Genomic DNA, 24,884 nt, shown 5'->3' with positions numbered 1-24,884 from the left:
ACGATACGGTTCATGGCATGCATGAATCATTACATCGGATTAAATGCATGCATGGACTAAATGTCAACATTTTCTCAACAGTTATAGGAATACCCTATGAAATGTAAGTTTTAAGTCATACTTTGCCGTGTTATTTTTCCCACCATGCCTTGTCATTAAAACAACATTACTATTCTGTAAAATCATTGATTGCCTTGTGCAGAGTTTTGTGGGTTGTGGTAGGATGGGTGTGAGCTTGGCACCCAGTCAGCTTTACCAGCTGAAATCTATGCATGCCTTTACTTCAGCATTGTTGGGTTTGGGCTGCAGATTTTTTTTGTGTAAACAGTTCTGTGGGGTTGGGGTGGGGCGGTGACTATCCACGCAGTAAGCTCAATTGTTAGAGTACCAGTACAACGTTCATGTGGATATGCACCAGACAATTGTAACCACGGCCCCCCCAGGTCTGGGTAATAGTGGGGACTTTGACTTTCAATACAGCCAACCCCGGCTAAAATCCCCACCCTGCGCGGACGATCCAATGGCAAAATCCCTGCCAAATGCCCCCACACCCCAGGGACTCTAGGTAAGGTCCATTCCCCTCTATATTTTAAGCGAAGATAAAACCACCGCATTCACCCAGCACTGCAGGGCCACCTGATAGGTAAAAACACGGCCCATTTCCCCGGGTTAACCCCAGTATTCCCCCGGACCTGGGGTGGGGGGGGGGGGTACAATTGACTGGTGCACTAAGTTGACAGAACTTGTCTTAAAATTGTATTTGTTCAAGGCAGATCATGCTTCACTTTACCTCCTAAGCTGTGGATAAACCCACTCATTAGAAGTTTCCTTACACATTATATTTGTCTTAATCTATAATTATTAGTCTCAATATCTTTGAGTAAATTGTCATTTTTTATTAAAAACAACAACACCAAAAGAGTAACTGATAAGATACTCAACTGATTTATTTTTTTGTAAATAAAAGCCTTAAAAAAATATTTTGCCAGGTTACTAAGCTTTTCAGCAATGTATACCAGACTTTTTTTCAATAATACTTAATCTATTTTGAATAATTAGCCTTTAGATCACTCTTCACCAAATGACTCTTTTATGTCCAACTCCATAGAATGCAAACAAGAATATTTACAGTTTGGATCAACATGTCTCGTAATTTTATTTTTAATATTAGTCAAGTAATAACAGAGCCATCTGTATGCAATCCAATGTAAAATTAATGATAAATTAGGTTTTGCTCCCATTTTTACTTTCATTTCTGTGCCAAGCCCTTTTAAGTGCATTGAGTCTTTTGGGAGACTTCACAATATTTCTGGCGTTTAATCCCCATATATGGCTTTAAGTTGCCATACAAATTTAAGTCTTCATTATAAAAATACTGTATGTCTCCACTTTAACCATAAACACACCATGAGAGGACTATTTAAAGCATTACCATGTGTCAGAATTATAGATCTTTCTTTGCATTTTATTTGTCTAAATGTATTACCGGTCTCTTTAGCAATATCCTTGTGCCTCTTTGAGTACTTGGCTTGACAGTTTGGTTTTAATTACATTGTTTTGAATGTTTTATTTGTACACAACAATGATGATGATGATGATGACACTATGCTATGCCAAAACCTCAACACATTTTCTTCAAACAAAAAAGGACAGTCATTCAGAATAACTTTTATTACATCATTTGAGAAAATAAACTCATACAATCAACGAAATAAACATGCATCTGTAAAATCACAAGTCATGTTATGTGTTCGTTAAATTTAACTTAATAAAGAAAATAAATTGTGGTTGCAGTAAGCAATGCGCATCACTTCTAATAAACATTCCAACAGACTGAAAAATAAATCAACACAAATGGAAAAACTGTTTGCAAGTCAGCTAGTATCTTATTTTATGCCTTATCAGATTGCTATGCAAGCTGGAAGCTTACAAAATCACTCTTAAGTCTGTTGCCTAAGTAGAAACAAGTATGGACATCCTTTTCCTGAGGTCAAGAGAAAGCATCTTGGAGGTCTTGAACTCACAACCTTGAATTTGAGGCTTATCCTCTAGACCACTTTCACCTTTTCACTTTTAAAAGAGCCCAGTTTACAATATGGCATTTGCAAGGATGTGCCCTATTAACAGATTTTCTGAAGTCTTAACAAGAGATGTTTGTCAAACATTATGCCCCCTGAGCGCCAAGTTGCCAGAAATATTTGGACAATTGAATGAAATATGCATGGACTGAAATGACAGCTGATTTGTCATTGGATGCATATGAGGCAGGTCATCTACTGGTCATACCTAATCTTCATGTCAAGTTTGATGACCATAGGTCCGGGAATTGTTGAGTTATCACTCGGACAAGCTTTGGTCTTCCAACAGACCGACCGACATGTGCAAAGCAATTATATAACCCCTCTGCTTCGAAGGGGGGCATAATTAAACTAGATGTTCACTGAAAACTGATACTTCAACTCATGCATTTAGTGACATATAAATTTCTACTGTCTACTATATAAGACAAATATCAGAACAATACTCTTACTTTAAAACTTTACTGAAGAAAATATATCCTTGATGATCATCTATCTTAGTTTGAAACAAACATGGCACTTAGTGGATAGAGGAGCTTGAGGCAAATTTTCTCCAAAATTGCATAAGATGCACTTTACTTATGATAACTTAAGAAGGCAAATAAATGCCCAACTAAAATAGTAACATAAAAGAAAATCATTTCTATACAAACATTTATACATCAATCCCAATCATCTGTGCATGCATTAAAAAAATATGGACAATCAGAAAACCTTTTTTCAGCTTACAGTCACACTGACCTTGACCTTTGACCCACTGACCTCAAAATCAATAGGGTTCATCTGCTGGTCATGACCAATAAGCCTACCTAGTATGAGGTCCCTGGGTCAAAGCGTTCTCAAGTTATTGATCGGAAACCGTTTTTCATGTTAAGGTCACACTGACCTTGACCTTTGACCCACTGACCTCAAAATCAATAGGGTTCATCTGCTGGTCATGACCAATACACCTACCAAGTATGAGGTCCCTGGGTCAAAGCGTTCTCAAGTTATTGATCGGAAACCGTTTTTCATGTAAAGGTCACACTGACCTTGACCTTTGACCCACTGACCTCAAAATCAATAGGGTTCATCTGCTGGTCATGACCAATAAGCCTACCTAGTATGAGGTCCCTGGGTCAAAGCGTTCTCAAGTTATTGATCGGAAACCGTTTTTCATGTTAAGGTCACACTGACCTTGACCTTTGACCCACTGACCTCAAAATCAATAGGGTTCATCTGCTGGTCATGACCAATACACCTACCAAGTATGAGGTCCCTGGGTCAAAGCGTTCTCAAGTTATTGATCGGAAACCGTTTTTCATGTAAAGGTCACACTGACCTTGACCTTTGACCCACTGACCTCAAAATCAATAGGGTTCATCTGCTGGTGATGACCAATACACATACCAAGTATGAGGTCCCTCGGTCAAAGCGTTCTCAAGTTATTGATCGGAAACCATTTGGTATTCCGACCGACCGACAGACAGACAGACAGACAGACAGACAGACCGACCGACATGTGCAAAACAATATACCCCACTTTTTTCAAAAGGGGGCATAAAAATTGAACTGAACAAAATAGTTCTCCTTTATTTGGTCTGCCGATGCCATCTGTTTCTGTTTTTGTAGTTATCTTCCCTCCATAATATAGGAAAACCACTTTAAGCGTAGATATATCCTTTACCATATTACCCTTTTAAAATATATGTTCGGATTTATTTAATAATCACGGACCAACAGATGACTTTTATCTTCAACTTCACATCAGTATGTAAGTCATCAAATATTTGAGATGACAAGATGTTCCACTGAACGCTTTGTTTCCATCTTGCACTCATTTTTCCAAGGTAGGCGTTGCAGTTGTGTTAGATGATTTCCATGCATTGCAGGTCAATCCTCATACAATGGCATTTTTGATTACATTCGGATTACAGTGCCTGAAATAGAAAACAGAAAAAAACAACAATAATAGGAATTATATTTTCAGATGAATTATTTTAAAAGCCGGTACAACAACAGAAAAGTATTCACAAAACATTAAGTGCAACACCAATTTAAAGCTGCATCCTCACAGTTTTACTGTTCTGACACCTTTTTTATTTTTATCTTTAAACAAGCCAATTGGCAATTATTGTGCAAATGTATGGAAACCAGTAATATTAGACTGCTGACATAATATCAGATCACAGTCTTTCATATACAAGTTTGAAAATTTGGTAAAAATTCCTCCAACTAGTCATATAAGGTCACACATAATAGAACAGATTTCAATTGTTTGGAAAATATTTTTTTGCTATTGCTTTAAGCCATATAATTAATTATATGTGTAAATTTAATTTAATTACTCCTTTGGGCTTTTGAAGAATGACCAAGAAGAACTGTCAATCTGTGAGAGAGCAGCTTTTAGCTCTGGACTACTGGTAAATTAAAAAATATGAAATTGTTATCATGTTTAAATTCATCAACAATGTTGATATTTTAATACTGTCAATCCTTGTTGGTTAATTGTACAAACATGCAGGTACTTTTGGGCTTAAACCAATAGGATACTTGACTGTTAAATTATTGTCCGAATTTCGAAAACAGCACAACTATTACCTCATCTGCCTTTTTTCATTAGAAGAAGCCGGGAATCAGAGTCAGCTGTACCCCTGGTACCATACTCTTCTCTGAAAATGACAATAAGATTAAAATTTAAATGTCTGCATTTCTTTGGCACAGTAAAAATGTCAGCATTTTCAATGTTTCTGCATCACCACCACTGGTGGATATCATAGAATTTAGTCTTGAAAGAAATGTGTGCTGGTTTATGCGTTCAAACTCATTTTGTTAAACCAATAGAATGAAGATCTAATTTATTTAGAGAACTATATTAGTGAGCAGGCCGAGGCATTCAATTGTGCCATTACATTAAGTTGTTCGATAACAACAATCACGGACATATAAACCATACATCCTTGGTTAAAAGAATGTAAATTTTAATTATAATAATTAAAATTAAAGTTAATGATATGAAATGTATGAGATAAATACACTGAGAAAGAAAGTCTAACCTATTATCGATCTAAGTAAAGTCAGATTCAGACTTATTTGTTATTAAAAAAAAATCAAATAGAGTATTTGTTTTCTATTTTTTGCCACTGATCACTGGAGCTTCAAAATTGTTATTTACTATATTAGAATCTGTCAAATGAAAAAAGACTTTACCCCACCCACTAAGAATTAATGACATTTCCAATTAGTTTCTCATTAGGGCTCTTTAAAACTATTTTTATATTTTATTAAAATACAATAAGTATAAAAATAACACTTACACACAAATAAGTGGTAAAAGTTCGCTCCTCATTCTGTCTTTGGACTAACATATCTCTTGGTTGTTTGAACATCTTCTTGGTCGGCCATGATGGACTATTTTCTTACGACCCGTATTATATCCGAGGCCATATCTTGATACTAGCCGAGGAGTTCCGATTGTTGAAGATACACGAAAGACGCGAAAGCGGCCAATTGAAGCTAACCTGTGAGGTGCGTGGGTTCAAATTGGGTGACACGACCAATCTCAGTGACCAGATTTCCACAAGACACAGGGGAATGACACGTCACAAATGTCTACAGTGTCGCTCAGCATTCAAGTTCGAATCGAGATTCAGCAGGCACGTTAAGGCGAAACAAACCTAATCAGGACACATTGAAAGATCACAATGGTCTAGTTAGAAGTGCATTTCAGTATGTTGCCGAGTTAAAATAACGTTTTGATGAGTTTAACATTTTATCAAGATAAATAGCAAAACGTACTGTTACCAAATGGTGCTCTTTCAAAATGTTTTGTCTTACAGTACTGATAAAAATGCTGTGTAAAATTAGTATGAAAACGGATTGAGCATAAAACATTTTCACAAGGTTTAGAGATGCATTGTTGTCATTTTCCCATTGATGTCCTATAAACTCTTAACTGCATGTATCTTATATAATTCATCAAGCTTTGAAACACAATTATTTTGTAATCACATTTCAGCCTTTAGTCTAGGACATTCTAATGTTCCATGCTCAGCTCTTATCTAAATGTTCAAGTCTTAGTCCTAGCCTGTAAGTTGGTAATATAGTGTGCTCTCATTCCTCCTTGTTGTTTCCCATCTAACTCCGAGCCTCCATCTTTACAATGAGGTCCTGTCTGTATCGTTCGACCGACCGCAGTTTTACTGATGTAGATCAGATACTGTAATAGTTGTTCAGACTGAACCAAATAAAAGATTAAGCGTTACCTGAAAGGTATGAACAATATGCTTTAAATGTGAAAATATATGTAAACTAATTGTGATGGGCCTATTTTATGGTTTAAATATAACATCAAAACAGGACCATTCATGAAATTTATAATCACCACAAACGGGCCCGCTAACTACAGAGATGTTTTATTCGCCGTCAGTCCAGATTATAATTTATAAGTAAAACTATCTGATTTTTGAAGAAATGTATGTATGATTCTGTATTGATCTGCATATTTAAAAGTAATCGAACTTATAATGGCAGACTTTCTTAAATTATCCCATATACTATCTTTCAACTCCTAATTAAATATGATTGCTTAATATTTAGATATTTAGGTGTGCGTTATAATGCAAAATTTATTGATACAACTTAAATAAAAACTTAACACTATACATTCTGACTTCACGTATGAAAATGCTTATATAACTATTAGTTTGTAAATCGCACTCTACTTTCAAACATAAACTAAAATGACCGTGTACTTTATCATCCTAAAATGTCCGTGTACTTTATCAAATTTGGTTTTAGTTAATTTTTACCTTTGAAATAACTAGAAGTTAAACAATACACGCTGAAAACTATAAAATAGATCAAATTTGCTTAAAATAAGAATTGTGTATGAATTATTTACGGCTAACATGAAGTAAAGCGATAGATTTGTCAAAAGCCGTGTACTTTGCCTTAGATTTCAACTCTGAGAAATCAGTTGGTCAAGATTTTCAGGAAAACTTTAGGATATTAGAGAAAGTTCTTTATTACCGTGAATAGAGCTCTTAAATGCGGGGTTTATGGTCTTTATTTCACAAAAATTCTCCAAATATTAAGAAAGTAATCTTACCTGAATCGAGACTTGTTGACATTTGTTGCCGTGCACTTTACCAAATAAGTCACGTGGGTTCTCCACCGTGCCCATGTATCATATAAGCAAAAAGGCTGGTTAGACCAACGAACTGAACAATGATCTCGAAACAAAGCAAATCACTTTCAAAATATTTTGTAAAACTGAACGTAGCAGATTTTGTAAAGTTATCAGAGACATCAACAAGAAGTTTACTCCTTCAAGATAGACAAGCCATTGTGTAGAAACACAGTCTACCTACATCAGTTATCTCCCGTGTTGTTAATATTTGGAATCTGCATAGAAACTTCAAGATTTTGTTCGATCGGCATGCACAGATAGACACTGATAAATATAATTATATTAGACTAATATAAATGCTATTTAGAGACAGTGTTACTTGAACAGTCACTGGGTTACACTTCACCATTCTTCTAAAATACAACACAACTGCAAGATAAATTCGTGTCCTACATTTGGTACGTAAAGATCGGGTTTGATTAAACGGACTTAGATTTCAAAGGACTTATATAGTCGTCCTTACTACAGAACCATAGAACATGATTCAGGTACTGTACATGTATATAACATGCAGTCTGATAAAAAACAATTGGTAAGAGGAAGTATAATTAAAACTCAAGCGACATATCCATCAATGTTGGCATCATAAACATTGATGTAGAAATTACAGAATAACTCAGCCTTACTTGAGCATGCTTTATTTTTTATAAATACATATATTTGCTTAAATCCTGCCATGTAAACGATATTTCTGACATAAAGAGGGTTATTATTCCATAATTCCATTCATCATATGAGGACAATGTAGTACCATAATTATTTAGTATTCGTCTTTACATAAGAAATACCCTTCAATATTGGGGTGGATCTCAATGTGAAGCGTTGTTTGCATAGTGCAAAATATTTGTTAAAAAAGAAGGCGTCAGTCTCTGCAAAGATTGCAGCATGAAATGCACACCGATTTTCAAAAGATAGCAAGTCAAACATCTGAAAACATGCAGAGGAAGATGTACGAGTAGGTTTTAGAAGGCAATAATTTAGGCAAGGGTGTTTTGCAGAATTGCTAGACTTATTGCTTTGCCCGACTCTTTATATCACTACAGTAATCTGTTATTGATACTATAGGTTACACACCACCATTGTTTTTCCCTATATAATTCAATGTAAAATTATAATTTTTAGACAACATTTAAAGGCATTTCGAGCGAATGCAGGCTATGATAACCACATATATTCTTAAAGTACAAGCTTTAAATTACATTTTAAGCCAATAAAAAAGGGGGGTCAAGTTATTCCTAAGAAAAATCACTCCACTTGAAAAACAAACTCTAAAAATTGCACCGTCCGCCATGACAGTTCTTCCAAAATGACCTTTCAACTATAGGGCAGCGGTTTATGCTTTAATCTCTACTCTAAATGATAAATCAAGCAAGAATAGATACTTAAGGTATAAAAGTTTCAGGAATAATGATAGTTTTGATTTACAGTGTATTGAGCATGTGAAAACATGTCTATCAATCATAAGAACATTTTTTTTATTGAGAATTTTCCACACAACGGAAGTACATATGACGTAATGGTGACGTCACTCCTATAGCTCAAACAGTTGTTTTATATTAATTAAGCACTTCATCCTATACACTTGCAAGACTAAGCCTTAAGTGTCCAGGATTGAGATCAACCAAAAGAACAGCTGAAAGTTCTTCAAATCAGACTGAACCTATTACTGTACATAAAACAATCCCATTGTACGTCTATCTATACAGTTCCTCAGCCAGGGTTGGGTGTTTGGTACGAATGAACTCTTAGGCTAAAAGAATCATGTAAACATTCTCACTTTTAACCGAATGCAGTAGATATTGTACCGTGGCCATTTGTCCGCGATTCACAAAACGTAGATTTTGGAAGTCTGGTGGCATTTGTTTGGTCTTGATAGTTTGCAAAATAGGCCATTTCAGGTACGATTCCAGTTGAAAATATATAGGACGTGAAATAACTCTGTAGAGGATATAGTTTTGTTTTGTTGGCCGGATTCCTTAAGGTATTTAAGTAATTTAAAAGATGTACATCATTGAGATAGTATATCCATGATACTAATTAAGACTGATATTTATCTTAATTCAGATTGATAAGAGAGCTGCCAGGTACAACTCACCGTACTGGAAAGTACGCAGGAACTTCAAACTACTGAACTGTGCCAGGTATATGCATGTGTACTTGTTTGCAATTGAGGTTTCATAGAACTCGCTGACACCGACACAATTTAATTTGATAATGTTTTTTATATATATATTTTCCCGATGATTTCTAAGTATCGACGGACACATTTTAACATCCACGGGAGTGAGGTACACGTGATGGAAGTGCATATTTATAAACATGCACATGAAACGCAACACACAAAAACATGGAAACGCATATGGACAGTCGTATTTGAAAAACACTCGAAGCAAAGAAATCGGATGCTTGTTTGCAAATACAAGACAAGTGCGCGGCAAACGGATGCCAAGCTCTTCCGGGTTTTTTGTCGATCAATGTAATAAAACTCCACATCTCTTTAGACCAGAGTTATTGACCACTATGATGTATTGTAACAGATGGACAATGGACTCACTGTCGTAGCGCAACCTAGGCACTATTGGCTTGCACATAATGGTGTGTGTTTTTTTAAAAGTCCAAAATGTATGCATTTAAAACTGTGGGGTATTAAGGATATGCTTCAGGTGAAAATATAAGACGGTCTTTTCTTGGTGCCTGTGTATGTTGTTGTTGTTGTCAAATACATAGAGGAAAACGCATATATAAGCGCATCTGCTTTTAAAAGAAATAGCTGGCGAGCATGCCATCGAGCCGCCCTAACAAACCGGGCCTGCTTGTCAGTTATGTCCCTATGTATGCTAGCTACGTCCCTGTCTGTCTCATTTTTAACATCGCCGTCATATGATTCAGTTTTCATGCTCTATTCTTTAACATTGGTGGTAGTATGTTTGTGATTTATATTCGTTTGGGTACGTGTGCTTGGAAATTCGACAAAAATAGATATGACCTCAGTGTGCGGGAAAGATACCGCTAAACAATCAAAACTAGGCATACCAAATACGGGCTGGGCGTGTGTACATATGAGGGATGTCCCAGAATATCGTAGTCAATCGCTATTGCAAGACGAGCGAAGGATGGAGATTAATGAAATTTGTCGATGACACTACATGAAACCTGGCGCACGTCAACATCACTACGTAATTGAGACAAAAGTCAAATAATTTCTGTTCAGCGTAATTTAAAAGTTGTTTTTGTCTTTCCATCCACCCAAAAAATGACTGCATAGCTAGTAAGCAAGTAAACATCATACCGGTACGTTGCTTGTAGTCAATAAGTTAAGGCCGCTGTTTTTTTCTCATTGTTATAATGAAAAAATGACTATTTTTCACTACGCCCCCGAATCTCCTGTCGTTATCGCTTTTAACGTTTTGAATGTAAGCTTCTTGTAAATTTATGAATTTATGCAAACATGTAGAAGTGATTTGCCGAAATATAAACCATGTGTGAAAATAAAAGAATACATGTACTTAAATTATTTTGATACGAGGAGTGCGCTGGTCAACATGACCTGCTTATAATGATTCGTTCATAAATGATACAAAATACGTCTAACAAGCCCAAAACTGTCAAACACTTTTTTTTCAAATCCCGTAAAAGTTCCCTGCCGATCTGAAAAATCGCATTTGTCCACGGTATTTTAGGACGCCCCTCGTACTTTTAGTTTTTTTAATGTTTAGTTATTTAACCGCGACGCGCATGGGATTGCATTACATTTCACAATATTTGTTTATTGCAAAACTTCGCTGCGGAAATTAAAGTGACAATCTCATAGATTTAAAACAAAATGCATTATCTTATTAAATCAACAATATGTCATTTAAAAATTGAAATTGATATACCAAACAGTTATTGTTATTTTTCATACAACCCCAAGTGTATTTGCCGCACTAAACCAATATTCCATCAAACCATATTGAGCACTGGTAGGGCAACCAGTTGCAGCGTATTGAAGTTTTGGCAAGCCTTCTTTTTTGTACCCCAATATTAAAATTTCAAAGTTGAAGATTTTATAATAAGATTTGAACACACAAAAATATTTCGCATGGTCGATAGGTTTTACTAACGTAATTCGTTTTACTACTCCTGTCGATTTGCGATACTTGCCATAGGCGGATCCGGGGGGGGGGGGCGCACCCGGCGCGCGCCCCCCCTAAAATTTTCCAAGTATATGTATAAATTATTAATATCGTTCCATGAGTATGGCAATGACAATGCTTATATTGCATGTAGAGTAGGCTTCTCCATTTGTTCTTGTTACAAAGTTACAGTCAATTTTGGTAGATGTTCTTGGTGCCGTGTGATATTTTACGCAGACGTGTTACATAATTGCATTTCTCTCACTGTAAACGCGCTTTTCTACTGATTCTATGTTGCTCTTCATGCGACATAATACGTCGAGAGTAAGCTAGCGGCTATTCCTCTGATTTAACAGTAAAACCTCGATTATTCAAATTGTGGGGCCTATTTTTACAAGCCTGAATCACCCAAATTCGCACCTTGGATGATTCGAACTTTTAAAAAGTGAGCTCAAACCTTGATGTGAATACATAAAGCAATAAAAACTTAATTTTGGTTCCGCTTATAAATTTAAATTGTCTGGAATTCGAGTAATCCGAGTTCGAATAATCAAGGTTGGATTTTTCATGATTATGTTATCTATACAAATAACTATGTACTTGATTTGGATCCAAGCTTTTAACACTCAAACTACATGAAAATTTAAAAAAAGGAAACATGTATTTTGAGCAGGCGACACTTTTCGATGTAAACTACGGGAAACAGTTGGGAATTGGAACTGATTCGACTGCTATTTTCAAAGGATGTGCTCGAAGAGATATGCCGTTAGATTTAAAGCCTGAACACGGTAATGTCGTTTTTTTGGTGCTCGATTCAGATCCGATTCCGGTTTCCATGGCTCCCAAACTGTAATGGTTTTTAACCCTCATCCTGCCTTCAAAGAAATAGTCCGCTGAAATATCATGTGTTTGGTCATTAAAACTTGTTTGGTCCGTCTGAAAACTGGTAAAACAGTTGACTGAGTGTAAAACAGCTTGGATCCAGATCAGACGCCGAGTTAGTTCGTCCAAGCTGGTTAACTTTAAAATGACTATGGTCGCGATCGGTATGATAAGGGCCATTTATCTCGGCGTCTAATCCGGATCCAAACCGTTTAGCAATCCAGTAACATTTTCACCAAATTCCATTATATGAAACAAGATTAACTTAAGAGATCAAATACACGAGAATTCAGCGGACTACTTGCTTAAAGCAGACACTTTCACTCGGTGTCACTGAACAAACATTAAAGTTTGCCCAATAACTGTATGAACTACTTTTTCAATTTTACCAAGGTCTTTCAATTTATGCGGGGAAAAAACTTGATCTATAGGGAGGTGACGATCAGTTTAACGGCGTTACTACGTTACAAAGTGTCTCTCGCAGTTCAAGCTTTGTAAAAACAGTGTAAACTATGGAACGCCGTGGCGCAATGCTTCTTTTTGCAAAATGCTTAATGCTTTATGCGAAATGCTTTTTGCGAATTGCTTAATGCGAAATGCGAAAAGCTTCGATTCAATATTTTTTACCGTTGTTAGCATAAATTGAGCAGAATCATTTTGTATGAAATGAAAAAAGGAACACATTAATTTGAAAAATACTTTTATCTGCATGTAATAGAGGTGAAAAATAATACGTTTGTTGTGTCTATTCATTCGAATAACATATATAAACACACCAATACAATATAATATTCAGAAACGGTAAAGTAAAGAGGTGTCCTAGAGAAAATATGCCAGAAAGTCAGTTAGATTGCGAATAGCAAGATGTGCAACTCTGTATATTGCTGTAAACGCGTTAGGTTAGAAAGAGTATCGTTTCTTCCACCGTATAATAATATTTCTGTAGCAGTATCAGTAGCCTATGTCTTACATCCCCTTCGCTGCCGGGAGCAGTTCGGAACGTGCACAATATTTCGTCCGATTCAATTTGATTGTGTTATGCCATATGCGAAATGCTTTTTGTGCAAAATGCGTGATGCTAAATGCTTGTAAAATGCTTCATGCGAAATGCGAGATGCGAAGGAAATCCGTTATTCAGGAGGTGTTACTATATTTAGATTTCACATAGCACGAGCTTCCGTAATTCCGTACCCGGCCATTCGATTGGTCGAAAATGAAACTATTGTTCTATATATAGCATTTGCATAACGCATTTCGCAAGAAGCATTGAGCCCCGGCGTTCCATAGTAAACACATGCAATAGTTTAAGAGCTTGAGGCCGTCGCGAAGGCCTCCGACCCACTGAATTACCATGAAAACACATGGGGGCCTTAGCGGCCAACAGAAGTCAATTCCAGAAGTTACGCCCCCCCCCCCCCCCCGCCACTGCTTGCATTGATCTGCATTCGTGCTGGGAAAACATTTCCTCTGAAGTTGATATTTGCCAATCTATGAGAGAGTCCCTTTACGGTTAGACGCCCACACCCAGCCCAACCCCGTTCGACATCGACCATTGTGTAGGATCACCTACCAAAGATTTTGAAATTAATAGCGTCACAATAATACTTAAATAAATAACAATACGAAACCTTAAATGAGATTTATTAAATTCATTAGCAAATAAAACATTAATAGAAAATTAAATGCAGAAAAAGCAACCCCATATGAATGGTTATTTTTGAGGACTTGTTTTTCGACGAATCCAACCTTTACATAAAATATACCACAACACAAATCAAAGTGATACATGTTTTTATTTGTACAGAACATTTTTCACACACACACGCACGGGCACGCGCACGCGCACACACACACACACACACACACATGTATATATTTAATATTCACACTATTGAGAAATCTAGCTGTGGAAAAGTAGTTGAAACTTCGATGTTCATGAAGACACTATTAACAGCGGCGGGTCCAGGAATTGTCGTTAGAGGGGGAGTACCATAGGGACGCAACCTTTTGACATGCGCCCTCAAAACCAAAATTTATATGGTTTCAGATGTTGGCTTGGGAATATTTTTAACAATTCAAGTCCGAAATGGTGCATTTTGAGCGTATGTCAATACTTTTCTCCGATATTGACATAAAAAATAAAATTTGGACGATTTTGGAATCCGCTAGAGATTAAGATAAGATTTCTGAGGAATTTTAAGTTTAGCTGAGTCATTTTTCAAGATTCTCGCGTTCCACAATTTGATAACATGAACAATACTTTTACAATAAGAAGACGTCCAAGGCATACTTGGAAGGGAGTTTCATATGTAATACATAAATATAATTAATTTACATTTTGCTATCAAAACAGAGTAAAAACAGAAACTTATAGCAAAAACTTACTTCGAAAACTGTCAGTACTGCTCCGTGTTTGAACAATAACACATGTTAATTGCAATTCAACGTATTGCTTGGTTCTTATTCAAAAGTTTGTATTTTATGTGGGAAGATAATATTGGATTTTTCTGGCTTGTCTCCCTAGTTTGTGCAACTGCCAGTTCGAAAACATGCTTAGAAACATAAACTATTAACTCTTAACAGCTCATAAAATACAACTTGGGTTTCAAATTATAGAAAAAAGGTCAACGACCGACCAAACTAAGCTAAATTGTCAGTATGACTTGCTTACCTACACCAAACGTTTCCAGACAATATGAGCATAATACTATTAAACTGAGAATTTTACGATATAAGAACGCCCAGCGCTTTACCACAAATAACGGAAGCCTACTCGATCAACCAAATCCATTCAATTTTAAAAGAACAACCCATAACATAATGCCTAGGAGTTAGTAGCTTGTATCTTATACAATGACTTCTTAAGAAATAGATACAACTGTACGAGAAAAGCACATAGAAATAATTTCAATACACGTTGGAAGTGTGCTTTCTTGTCTTTAAAGGGACATTCACAGTTCTAGATCGTTAGCTAGCACGATTTGGCGTCGGTTGATTATAAAATAAATAGTGTTTTTTTATACAATTTACTCGCAAATCGGAATCTAAAATGTCTAAACGATTCCCAATAAAAGCTCTTTTTTTGGAAAGCTGCACTCTCACTGATTGGTAGTTTTACTAATTTTATTTTTTTGGCTCAGAATCACCTGCTTTTGGCATCAATGCCTTCATTAACGTCATATAAGATAAAGCACAGTAGAACATAACTCAATTGTTTTGAAAACTTTCAAAAAACTCATTTTCCTTTATGCGTAAAGAGTAACGCCTTTAGCCATACACATCAATTTTCGAACGTAACTATGAAAAACTGCGAACTGCGAAATTTTGTCAGCAGTCTTATATCGTGGGTTTCGACTTTCGAGACATTAAGGTAAAAAATGCTCCAAGACAAGTTTGTCAAAATGGTCAATCTGTGAGAGTGCTGCTTTAATATTGTGTATCGATACTCTGTTCCGTCTCCAACGATGTCCTTTACACTCCTTGTTTAACATTGCACTGTTTGCCTTCAAGCAATGTCTTGCTACAGTCAATTTCCTCGCCAGCACTTTTGAAGTCCACACCTGGCGCCGTCCTCTGTGGTCCCCGGGCCCGCTGTAAGCAGCAGCACATTTGCTCATACACTGAAATGATGTAGCGGGGGTCCGCCTTGTCCCTCTCCTCATTGTACGTGACCAGACTGACTAACAGCCCCACCACGACCGTCACCAGTGTCCCGATGGTCGCGATTAGAGCGTACGATACCATATATATTTTGTCTATTCCATCCACCGCGTTTAAACTTGTAATTGAAGTTTGTACATCGGCATCGGTTACATTCAGTATGTTGAATGTTGTTATTAATGTCGAAATGTCTGTGTAAATTGAGGTTGAGTTTGTAACATTTGCTAAGCCTAGAGTAGTTTCCGTATCGAGATCAACAAAACACATGTTCGTTGGAGGTAGCGGTAGCGGCACCGGTTTTGGCAAGGACCGACTTACAGTGGCGCCGATACAAATCCAAAACGACAATACTAGACCGACTATTCCGCCTGCTATAGCACCTTTGTCCGTCGCCCTGCTGTAAAACATGGACAGGAAGAAAATACCGACGATAGGGCCAGTCGCCGCGCCCATGATGCCAAACAATATCTGCGTGAGCGACCCCTCGAGCTGGCTGATGATGAAGGCTACACTGATACCGAGACCGCCATATCCAACCACAGCAATCTTGGCGACGCGGGTCAGCGCCGTGTCTGACAGCCGGACGTAAGGCCGTACCAGATCCTCCACAGTAATTGCGGACAGGCCCGAAAGCAGCGACGAAAGCGTGCTGAGGGAAGCACTGAACAGGGCGGAGATGAACAGTCCTGAGAGACCAGGATACTTACTAAAAATGTCTACAATCATAAATGGGACGATCTGGTTGGGATTCTTTATGTGTCCACTTTTTAAAGGGTCACATCCGATTTTGCTGTAATATGCAAAGCAAACTAGACCTACGGCCATCGACATTGTCTGCATGACTATAAATACCGGACCGGCGATGTATAATACTTTCATGGCGTCTTTAATATTAGGAGTGGAGTTGAATCTCTGAATGGTTGATTGGCTTAACGTCAGTGAGAATGACCCTACAAAAGAGCCAATAATAAGGGTCCAAAATGTGTGACGTATTGTTGGGTCAGGGTTGAATTTAAATATGTCCAATCGCTGACTGTCTAAATTGTGTTTGATAACATTGGAGACACCACCAGCATCAATAGTTCCTTTCACAAGCATTGCAATTATTCCGATATTAATGATCACACACTGAAGCACATCAGTCCACACAACGGCGAGAATTCCGCCAATGGACGTATAGACGACGGCGGCGACGGCGATGCACAATATGGATGCCCAGACCGGGGTATCAGTGACGGACTGTAGCGCGATGGCGGGTCCGAACAGCACGCTGCCCATGTAGATGGCTTGGGAGAGGATGCCGATGGTGACACTGAGGATGCGGACACTGCTGTTCTTATAGCGAAGCTGCAGGTAGTGGTAGACACTGGTGATCTTTAGCGGATACATGAGCGGCACGATAATACACGTGGAAATGTAGATGGCCGCACACTGACCCACGCAGAACAGGACTATCATAAATCCGAACAGATACACTTCAGCCGGAAAACCGAGTAGCATGATGGAAGACTGGAACGTAACCACAAGTGATAGCGCCACTGGTCCGTAGCGCAATTTGCGGTCTCCATGGAAAAAGTTGAGCGTCGTTTGGTGCTTCCGCTCGACCACTGCAAAGTAGACGCCAATAGAGATAGAAACGAGAACAGTCAATCCAAACACGACATAGTCGACGACCGAAAATGTCTGTATGTCCATTTTGCTGTCTTTAAATACGCGGCAAAATATCGTTCTATGCACAGAGCGTTTTGACAAATGTCATCTTCAACATTTCACAATCAAATATTTGTAATTGATTAAAATCTCTGGTAAACAAATCCTCGTCATTGTTGTTGTGGGCATAGCTTTCTTACAACGAATGCATTCAACTCATTTCCAGTTTTTGACTGAAGCTTGGATTGTTTTTGGAAAGCGGTCAACCACTGTACACTTATCAGGATCCAGGCAACGTAAGGCGATTACGGAGATGGGATCGCACGGTCTCTTATCACCCGAACACTGTGCACAGAGCCCGAAACGAAAAGTAATCCGGTAAACCGATTACACAAAATCGCAAATGATTTCATATCAGCACAACATTTTCTCTACGAATGTAAATAGATAAGCTTTCTAATTTCATACAATAGTTTGTTAACCGACACATCTTCCTAGATCGGAACATTTTGAACGAATTCTGGCAAACAGGTTCTGGGAGGAACAGAAATATGTTTGATAACGATTTCCCTGTGACGCACTTATAACACTATCTGAATGGAATATAAAAACGTACTTCATATCCCATTCGAATTATGATTAACGATCAACCAAAACTACACAACGTTAGAAATTATATCAAAACGGAGAAGAGTGTAGAAAAGTGGTTCCACCTTTTCTATATCAATTTTATATTTAAGAGAGTGCGGTAAGAGACTCGCTGAACTTATTGATTCGACCGAATAAACCAAACACTGTGAAAATGCCCGTCTTCGGTGTCAAAAATACATTTGCCCCATGTGACGAATTCGATATTTATGGTAAATCAGTAAAATACATTAAGATGCTTTCGTGGTGGTTATTCATCGCCAACTGTGCTTTAGAAAATATCTTATTCCTTCTGACTCAAATGCCAAAGATACTGCCTAGTTGGGAGGTCCTGATGCCGTCATGGCGCTCACCATTGATATATTCGTTAAGAATTAAAATAGAATTCATCTACACGTATTTCTCAGATATAAAAACTTATTTATCAACAACGGAGCATGCAATCGGAGAATGCGCCCATGATGTACAGGTGAAACGTTCGAACATGACCGACATCATACGGAACGTATACGACGTGCAGTCCTTTGGTCTGTTATATATTAGCAGACATAACGTAACTTTTCTCTCACGCGTAATAGGGTCAGACATTGACCATTATTTTGGTGTGTGATGAAGTATTACATCTGACGACAATAAGGCGTCTCAAAAAGGGACAATGACTCTATTCTCCATATTTTTTTATTAAGTGTGAGATATAAATATTCATTTTGCCTAGATTGGAAACTGAATGGTTTTCAGCACTGATTATGTTGTCCTATAGTGCGGATGCCTGGTGTGTCAATATTGTTTTGGTGCAGAAAAAGAACTTGATATACAAAAATGAAACCAATCAACTGTATTGGCCATGTTGGCTTTGGAAGATCGCCAAAAAGTCATTTCACGTCCGATCTCAGTTGAAATAAAGACCAAATATACAAAAGCTGCTAAGTACATTCATGTATAATTTTTATGGTCATGTATTTCACACATGTATTACCCTTCAGTTGATTTCAAAAATATATGTGGTCAACAGGCATCATAATTTAACATTATGGTTAATGAGAATCATCACTGGTAATTTTGGATCAACTTCTTTAATTTACAAACATTAAGTACTCAAACTTACATTCATGTTTTATTTTGTTTATTCAGATAAAATGACTCAATCTGAACAAAATTGCGAGAAGAAATATGAAATCCGTGAGAGATCCATTTTCAAACATGTGGTTCGCGGTTGAAAAGAAATATGAATACCTCAATTATTTAATTGATAACTTCTCAAGTACGTTTCCATGATAGCTGAGAGATGAATTCACTGAAGTCTTGCATTTTGAACCATTATCAATTCAGGGGCGGTGCCAGGAGTCGGCGTTAAAAGGGGGCATAACTTGAGGACGCAACTTGATACATGCACCCACTCGGCTCAGAATCGTAATATTTACATTTGTACGGACATTTAGATGTCTCTCTTTTTTTCCCACCGTTACTGACATAAAAATGTAAACTTGGACACTTTAACCGGGGATGGGGGCGCAATGTTCACCTCTCTTCACCTGCTTGTGGTTTTGTAGTGTGTTAAATTCGGAGTACTTAGTTCGCAACTACACAACGATATATTTTATATAATACGTATAACCGATCTAAAAGAATGTTTTAAATAAACATGCTTTCATGAAACATAGTCGAAACAGAAAACATGTTATTTTTTTGTCAATGTAATTAATTGCTGTGTGTTTTATAAGTGCTAAAATAATCGTTAATGGAGACAACTTCATTGCATACACAATAGTGCACCAATAAGAGTTGCTTCCCTTCAACATGCTCCAGAGGTCCCTGCTTCTAGTGGCAGGACGGCTTCCAGAAAGAAATCTTCTTTTTTTCAGCCTAAAATTGATACACTTTAATGCGAGTTGTAATGTATGTACATCTCTTCTTAACAGTATCGAAATAAATAGATCATTATCCTCCTTATGGGTCTTAGTTTTAGTTTCAACATATTCATTATTGTATTCAACATCGAACATCAGATTGAAAATTGTGTGTTATACTACAGTATTAAACATGATACATTGAAACTGATTAAAACTAAAGTAGAGCCTATAATGTTCCTATCCAAATAGTTTTACTTACACTTATAAGAGGTGGAATTTGTACGTAAGAAGAGTATATGTATGAATAAGTATTGAATATGTCAACAATATTTGATTATAAAAAAGCACTGATGCAGTGCATATATGGTATTGAGACTGGGAGATTGGAAAAGATGCAAAAAGTTATCAACGTAGATACGAGATAAACAAGAGAAAGTGGGGTGAGAGAAGAAGGCTGGGTGCGCAACAATAGGTGTAGCCGAGGACAGTTTAGATAATCAAAAACCTTTCGCATTCAGGATGAAATTCTAAACAATTGTAAAGATAGTGCAGTTATTCGCGTGGTCAAGAGCGATATTTCCATTGAGATTTTTTTCAACACGTATGCACCAGTTAACTGTTACCACGCCCCACCCAGGCCCGATGGCCTTGCAGTGCCGGGTGAATGTCGGTTGTTTTGTCTTCGCGCAAAATATAGCGGGAAATGGGACTTACCTGGTGTCCCTGGGGTGCGGGGATTTTACCACCAGTTCGTAACCGCAGGGCGGAAATTTTACATGGGCTTGGCTGGACCGCAAGTCAAAGTCCCCGCTATTCCTCGGACTTGGGGGGGGGGGGTCCAACTGACTGGTGCATTACAGCTGTAATTTCTGTAATGCCAAGAAATAGCATTCCTCTATTATTCGAGTATAAAGGACATTGTATGAAAATGAGTGTTACTTTCGACTTCCCTTCTAGTGCATATATAACGGGCCGAATTCATAAAGTTTGCAGAAAAGGTGACAGTTGATGGTGATAAATATTGTATCATAAATACTCAATTCCATCGAACGAGATTAAAATTGTGTTTTCTATGTTGATTGCATTGTGTCAAAGAATAGAAGTCACGAATTAATGATATTTTCAAGTGTGCTTAAAGATGCACTCTTACTCCCACATAAGATTTACCACAATTAAAACTATTGTTTTAATATTCGAAAACTGATGAATAAATGTCGAAAACAATGGTTCTTATGAAATATACCGAGTTTGATTTGAAAGAAAAGTGCAACACGGTATTTCTACCTTATGAAACTATAGCAAATCACAGTAAATATTCTAGTATTCACCAATCATTTAAAAAAATGCGTTTTCATCAATTAAATACACGGTTCCAATCTTGTTATCATTAATTAATGTTTTCTATAAATGCATTATTTAAGAAGTAGTTTAAGATTTATCACTCAAAATTTAGTTTGTTATACATGTGTATGTATTGATTTTGAATAAGAGTGTCACTTTAAAAAAGGGTTTCAACAATCCCGTAGACACCAATTGACCCCAGCCAGTGTATTAGCCACTAGAGGCCGTTTCGGTAGTTAGAAACCGTTGAGAGAGAGAGAGAGAGAGAGAGAGAGAGAGAGTCTCCACAAAATGCTTAAATAATTTTGTACTTCACAATGTGACGAGAAGGAGAGAACTGAGGCACTAATATGTTGCTTTGTGCGATAAGTTTAGGACAAGTAAGCAAAAAATTAAGACTGTCCTCGATTTTCTTCAGTGCCCTCGATTTGTCCCCGCAGAATCCTCGAGTTCTCCACAGCTACACAACGGATTGTCAATAACTGTTCTTTGAAAGCAGATGGACATCTATAAATCATTCATGTAAAGAATCACATAGCACATTTTCATTGGAATCAAAGGGATTTTGATAAAACAATCCCCATATGTGTTATATTATTAGTTATAGCAGTCATAACAGCCTTTATACTATCAAGTAAGAAGCCAGCACATATTGATTACTGATTATAAATGGTTCAGTGTAGCCCACAAACAATAACTTTGAAAATATCCCTACATAGGTTACAGACCACCAAAAATAAACAAACTACACATGTAGATGGTTTCTAATTGAATGTTTAAGAGCGAAGTAAAATCTGGGATTATGATTTGTTATTGGTCCCTGGTAAAATCAATACAAGCCATTCTTGTAAAATGACAGTAACACTTGTCCTAATGCGTTTATTTGGAGCTACAGATTATTCAAAACAGAATATAAGTTTGAAACCTACCTTACAAATGTTTCATGGAATCTTGCTTATCAGATATGAACATTTTAATGTTTTTAAAACAATTTTATTACTGGTGTACGTGAGTGGTCGTTTTATTTATGTTGATATGGCCTTACGAAAGTGTACATTATGTGACTTAAATGACCTTGGTGGTGAGTTTCATTATCTTTATAGTTGTTCTAATATGCATATAGGAAAACGTTCATTAATAAATAGTATTAATTATCACTACTGAAACACGAAATGTTCCAGAAGCTAATGTGTAGCACTGACACCTCAACTACAATTAGAATAGCTAAATTTATCCGAATTATTCAGTTCAATTTAAAGAGATAATTTTATTTGAGTTAAAACTTCACTTTCCTTTTTTTCGACCTATTTCGACCTTTTTGTATGGTATGTGTATCAGTCGTTCGGCATTGCATTTTATTATTGCATTTTGTTTGATAACTCTGTATGCCTGTTATAGGCCATCAGTATTTAACACAAGTTCAAAGTTCAAACAACATGCAACTCAAGAAACAATCGTAGCATCTCCGCCATTTCTCCATCCAAAAACAACCTTGGATGCATGCCGGGCCTTTATTAAAAGTAGTTCGTCAAAATAATAAAACTATTTATAAATTGTAGTATTTTGTAGTGATTTGTATTAATTAATTAGTTCAATTTGATTCCCATTAGTGTATTATTGCCTAAACAATTTAGATTCCTAAGAGTAGGCTCTTCGTCTTAACTGCTAAATTTAAATGTGACTGCGCATTATACCTGTACTAGTGTAGTTAAATATTAAGAATTATGTCATTGCAAACCGTCCGAGGTTGATTTTAATCGAAAATGGCCGAGGCCAGTGTTCCCGATTGCTCAAGAAAGTTGTGTACTAAATATTAAGCAGGGTTAGAAAAAGGCAACATGCTTTCATTAGATAAAGTTAATTTCAAAGGATTTCCAATGTTTTGTAGGTCACATATAGAAGTTCTAGAACATTTTAATTAGTTGTGTGATGTGAACTTACTACTTGTAACAATGGTAAATCATCATCAGAAGTCATCTGTATAACACTTAGATAAGATGTCCGCATGCTACCTTTAATCTAGTATGCACATTTTAATGATATGATTGGTATTGACTAATTAGTAAACATGTTCGCTTACTTTGACCAAACCCCACAAAATAACTTGTTTGCTACAACTAGCTGTGGATTGCAACAGTTCAGGTAAATAAATGTCTTTTGTTAAAAGCATTTATTAAAATGCTTTGTTTGGCTAAAACGCGTCTCAGAGGGTATTGAAAAATTAAATGATTTTATGAATTTAAAGAAACATGTTCATGAATGGCATCTGTCAGTTGCTGTTAGACAACCACAATATTTCGAATACACGGCCTGGGGGAGTATTATAAATTAAATGTGGCTTAAATAGCGAACCAAAACGATGTACAAAGAAGATCAAGCATATTTATTGAGTATTTCGCATTCATTTATTAGTTGAGCTTCAACACTTATAAAGACGGAACTCCTAACCCATGTCAGAGTAACGTGTTACTGATTTCAGGACGTTTGGGCGTATTTTTTGCATGATTGTATTAGCTTTGGTTTAGTGTCTTTTGTTTAAAAAATGAAAAAAAGTGCATGTTTCACCGGAGTCTTAAGGATACCCTCCTTTATTTATATATTTTATGAAAATGTAATAATTTTAAAGCAATGGTACAAAAAATAAGTTTGGAGAGTTATGGAAATAGTTGCCTTTGAAGTCAAAGTTGCGTTTTGTGTACTACCTTCCCCCCATACTAAATCATGCATTTATACATATATGTTTATAAAATTATGTGATGAATAAACAGGAAGAAAAATGTGTTAAAACATTACAATAACTACAATGATTTCAAACAAATTTTATCTGGAACCAGGTTCACGTGTTTGGTGTGAAATGTGAGTACCTGCTGCCAACCTTCGACATGAGCTGGAACAAATAGTGCATGCTTGTAAACATTTCATTATACAAATAAATGATGTTCAAAACATTGGAATAACCAAAGAGCAACGGGGAAGCAAATCCCACGTTATATTCGTATATTTGCACGGTGGAAAAATGCAACCGACTCTTTTGGTGCGAGTCGTAAAACGCTTACGCTGGCGTACCCATCATTGTTCATATTGGTTTAAACAGTAATGTTCATATTAAATGGATATTTACTAAATTATTTCGACTGGAATTACAAATCAGAAAAAAAACAGATGTACAGAATGGCAAGAAAAAACATGGTATAACTGGCACCTTTTTTACCTTTCCGTCATGTAAACTGACATGGTTTTCTTGAATTTTCTATAAAATGGAAAAGTTTCAGGCTGCGAGTAATGTCACGCGGATGTATGTTACTAAATTGAGATCATCGATGATACTCGACTAGCGTATAGTTGCAAAACAAAAGGGTTCAACATTGCAAAATAATTGTAATAGCTCACACCCTGGAATCCTCCACACAGTCTGGCGGCACCATTTTAAACGTACCAAAATCACCATCTCGTTGGAACGCTTGAACACGGGGGTGAAATGTATATCAAG

General features: G+C 36.8%; 1 protein-coding gene and 1 long non-coding RNA gene across 2 annotated transcripts; both read right to left on the bottom strand.

Moving 5' to 3' along the window:
- Nucleotides 1-1,452: 1,452 nt before the first annotated feature.
- On the bottom strand, nucleotides 1,453-5,487 carry LOC128226969 (uncharacterized). The gene is made up of 3 exons (XR_008259748.1): nucleotides 5,375-5,487; nucleotides 4,659-4,729; nucleotides 1,453-3,997 (listed from the first exon to the last, which is right to left on the bottom strand). It is a non-coding gene; the product is annotated as an uncharacterized LOC128226969 (long non-coding RNA).
- Nucleotides 5,488-14,021: 8,534 nt separating this feature from the next.
- LOC128226921 (sodium-coupled monocarboxylate transporter 1-like) lies at nucleotides 14,022-18,054 on the bottom strand. Its single transcript, XM_052937035.1, has one exon. It carries the CDS (start codon nucleotides 17,598-17,600, stop codon nucleotides 15,717-15,719), a length of 1,884 nt encoding a protein of 627 aa, XP_052792995.1. The 5' UTR covers nucleotides 17,601-18,054; the 3' UTR covers nucleotides 14,022-15,716.
- Between the last annotated feature and the right edge of the window lie 6,830 nt (nucleotides 18,055-24,884).

The sequence above is a fragment of the Mya arenaria genome, chromosome 3 (genome assembly GCF_026914265.1).
Source record: "Mya arenaria isolate MELC-2E11 chromosome 3, ASM2691426v1".
NCBI classification, from domain to species: domain Eukaryota; kingdom Metazoa; phylum Mollusca; class Bivalvia; order Myida; family Myidae; genus Mya; species Mya arenaria.
The sequence above is the reverse complement of the archived record's forward strand: the minus strand, read 5'-3'. Positions and strand labels throughout refer to the sequence as shown.

Excerpts from the sequence above, each read along its gene's own strand:
- LOC128226921 (XM_052937035.1), bottom strand. The coding sequence starts at position 17,600 with ATGGACATACAGACATTTTCGGTCGTCGACTATGTCGTGTTTGGATTG.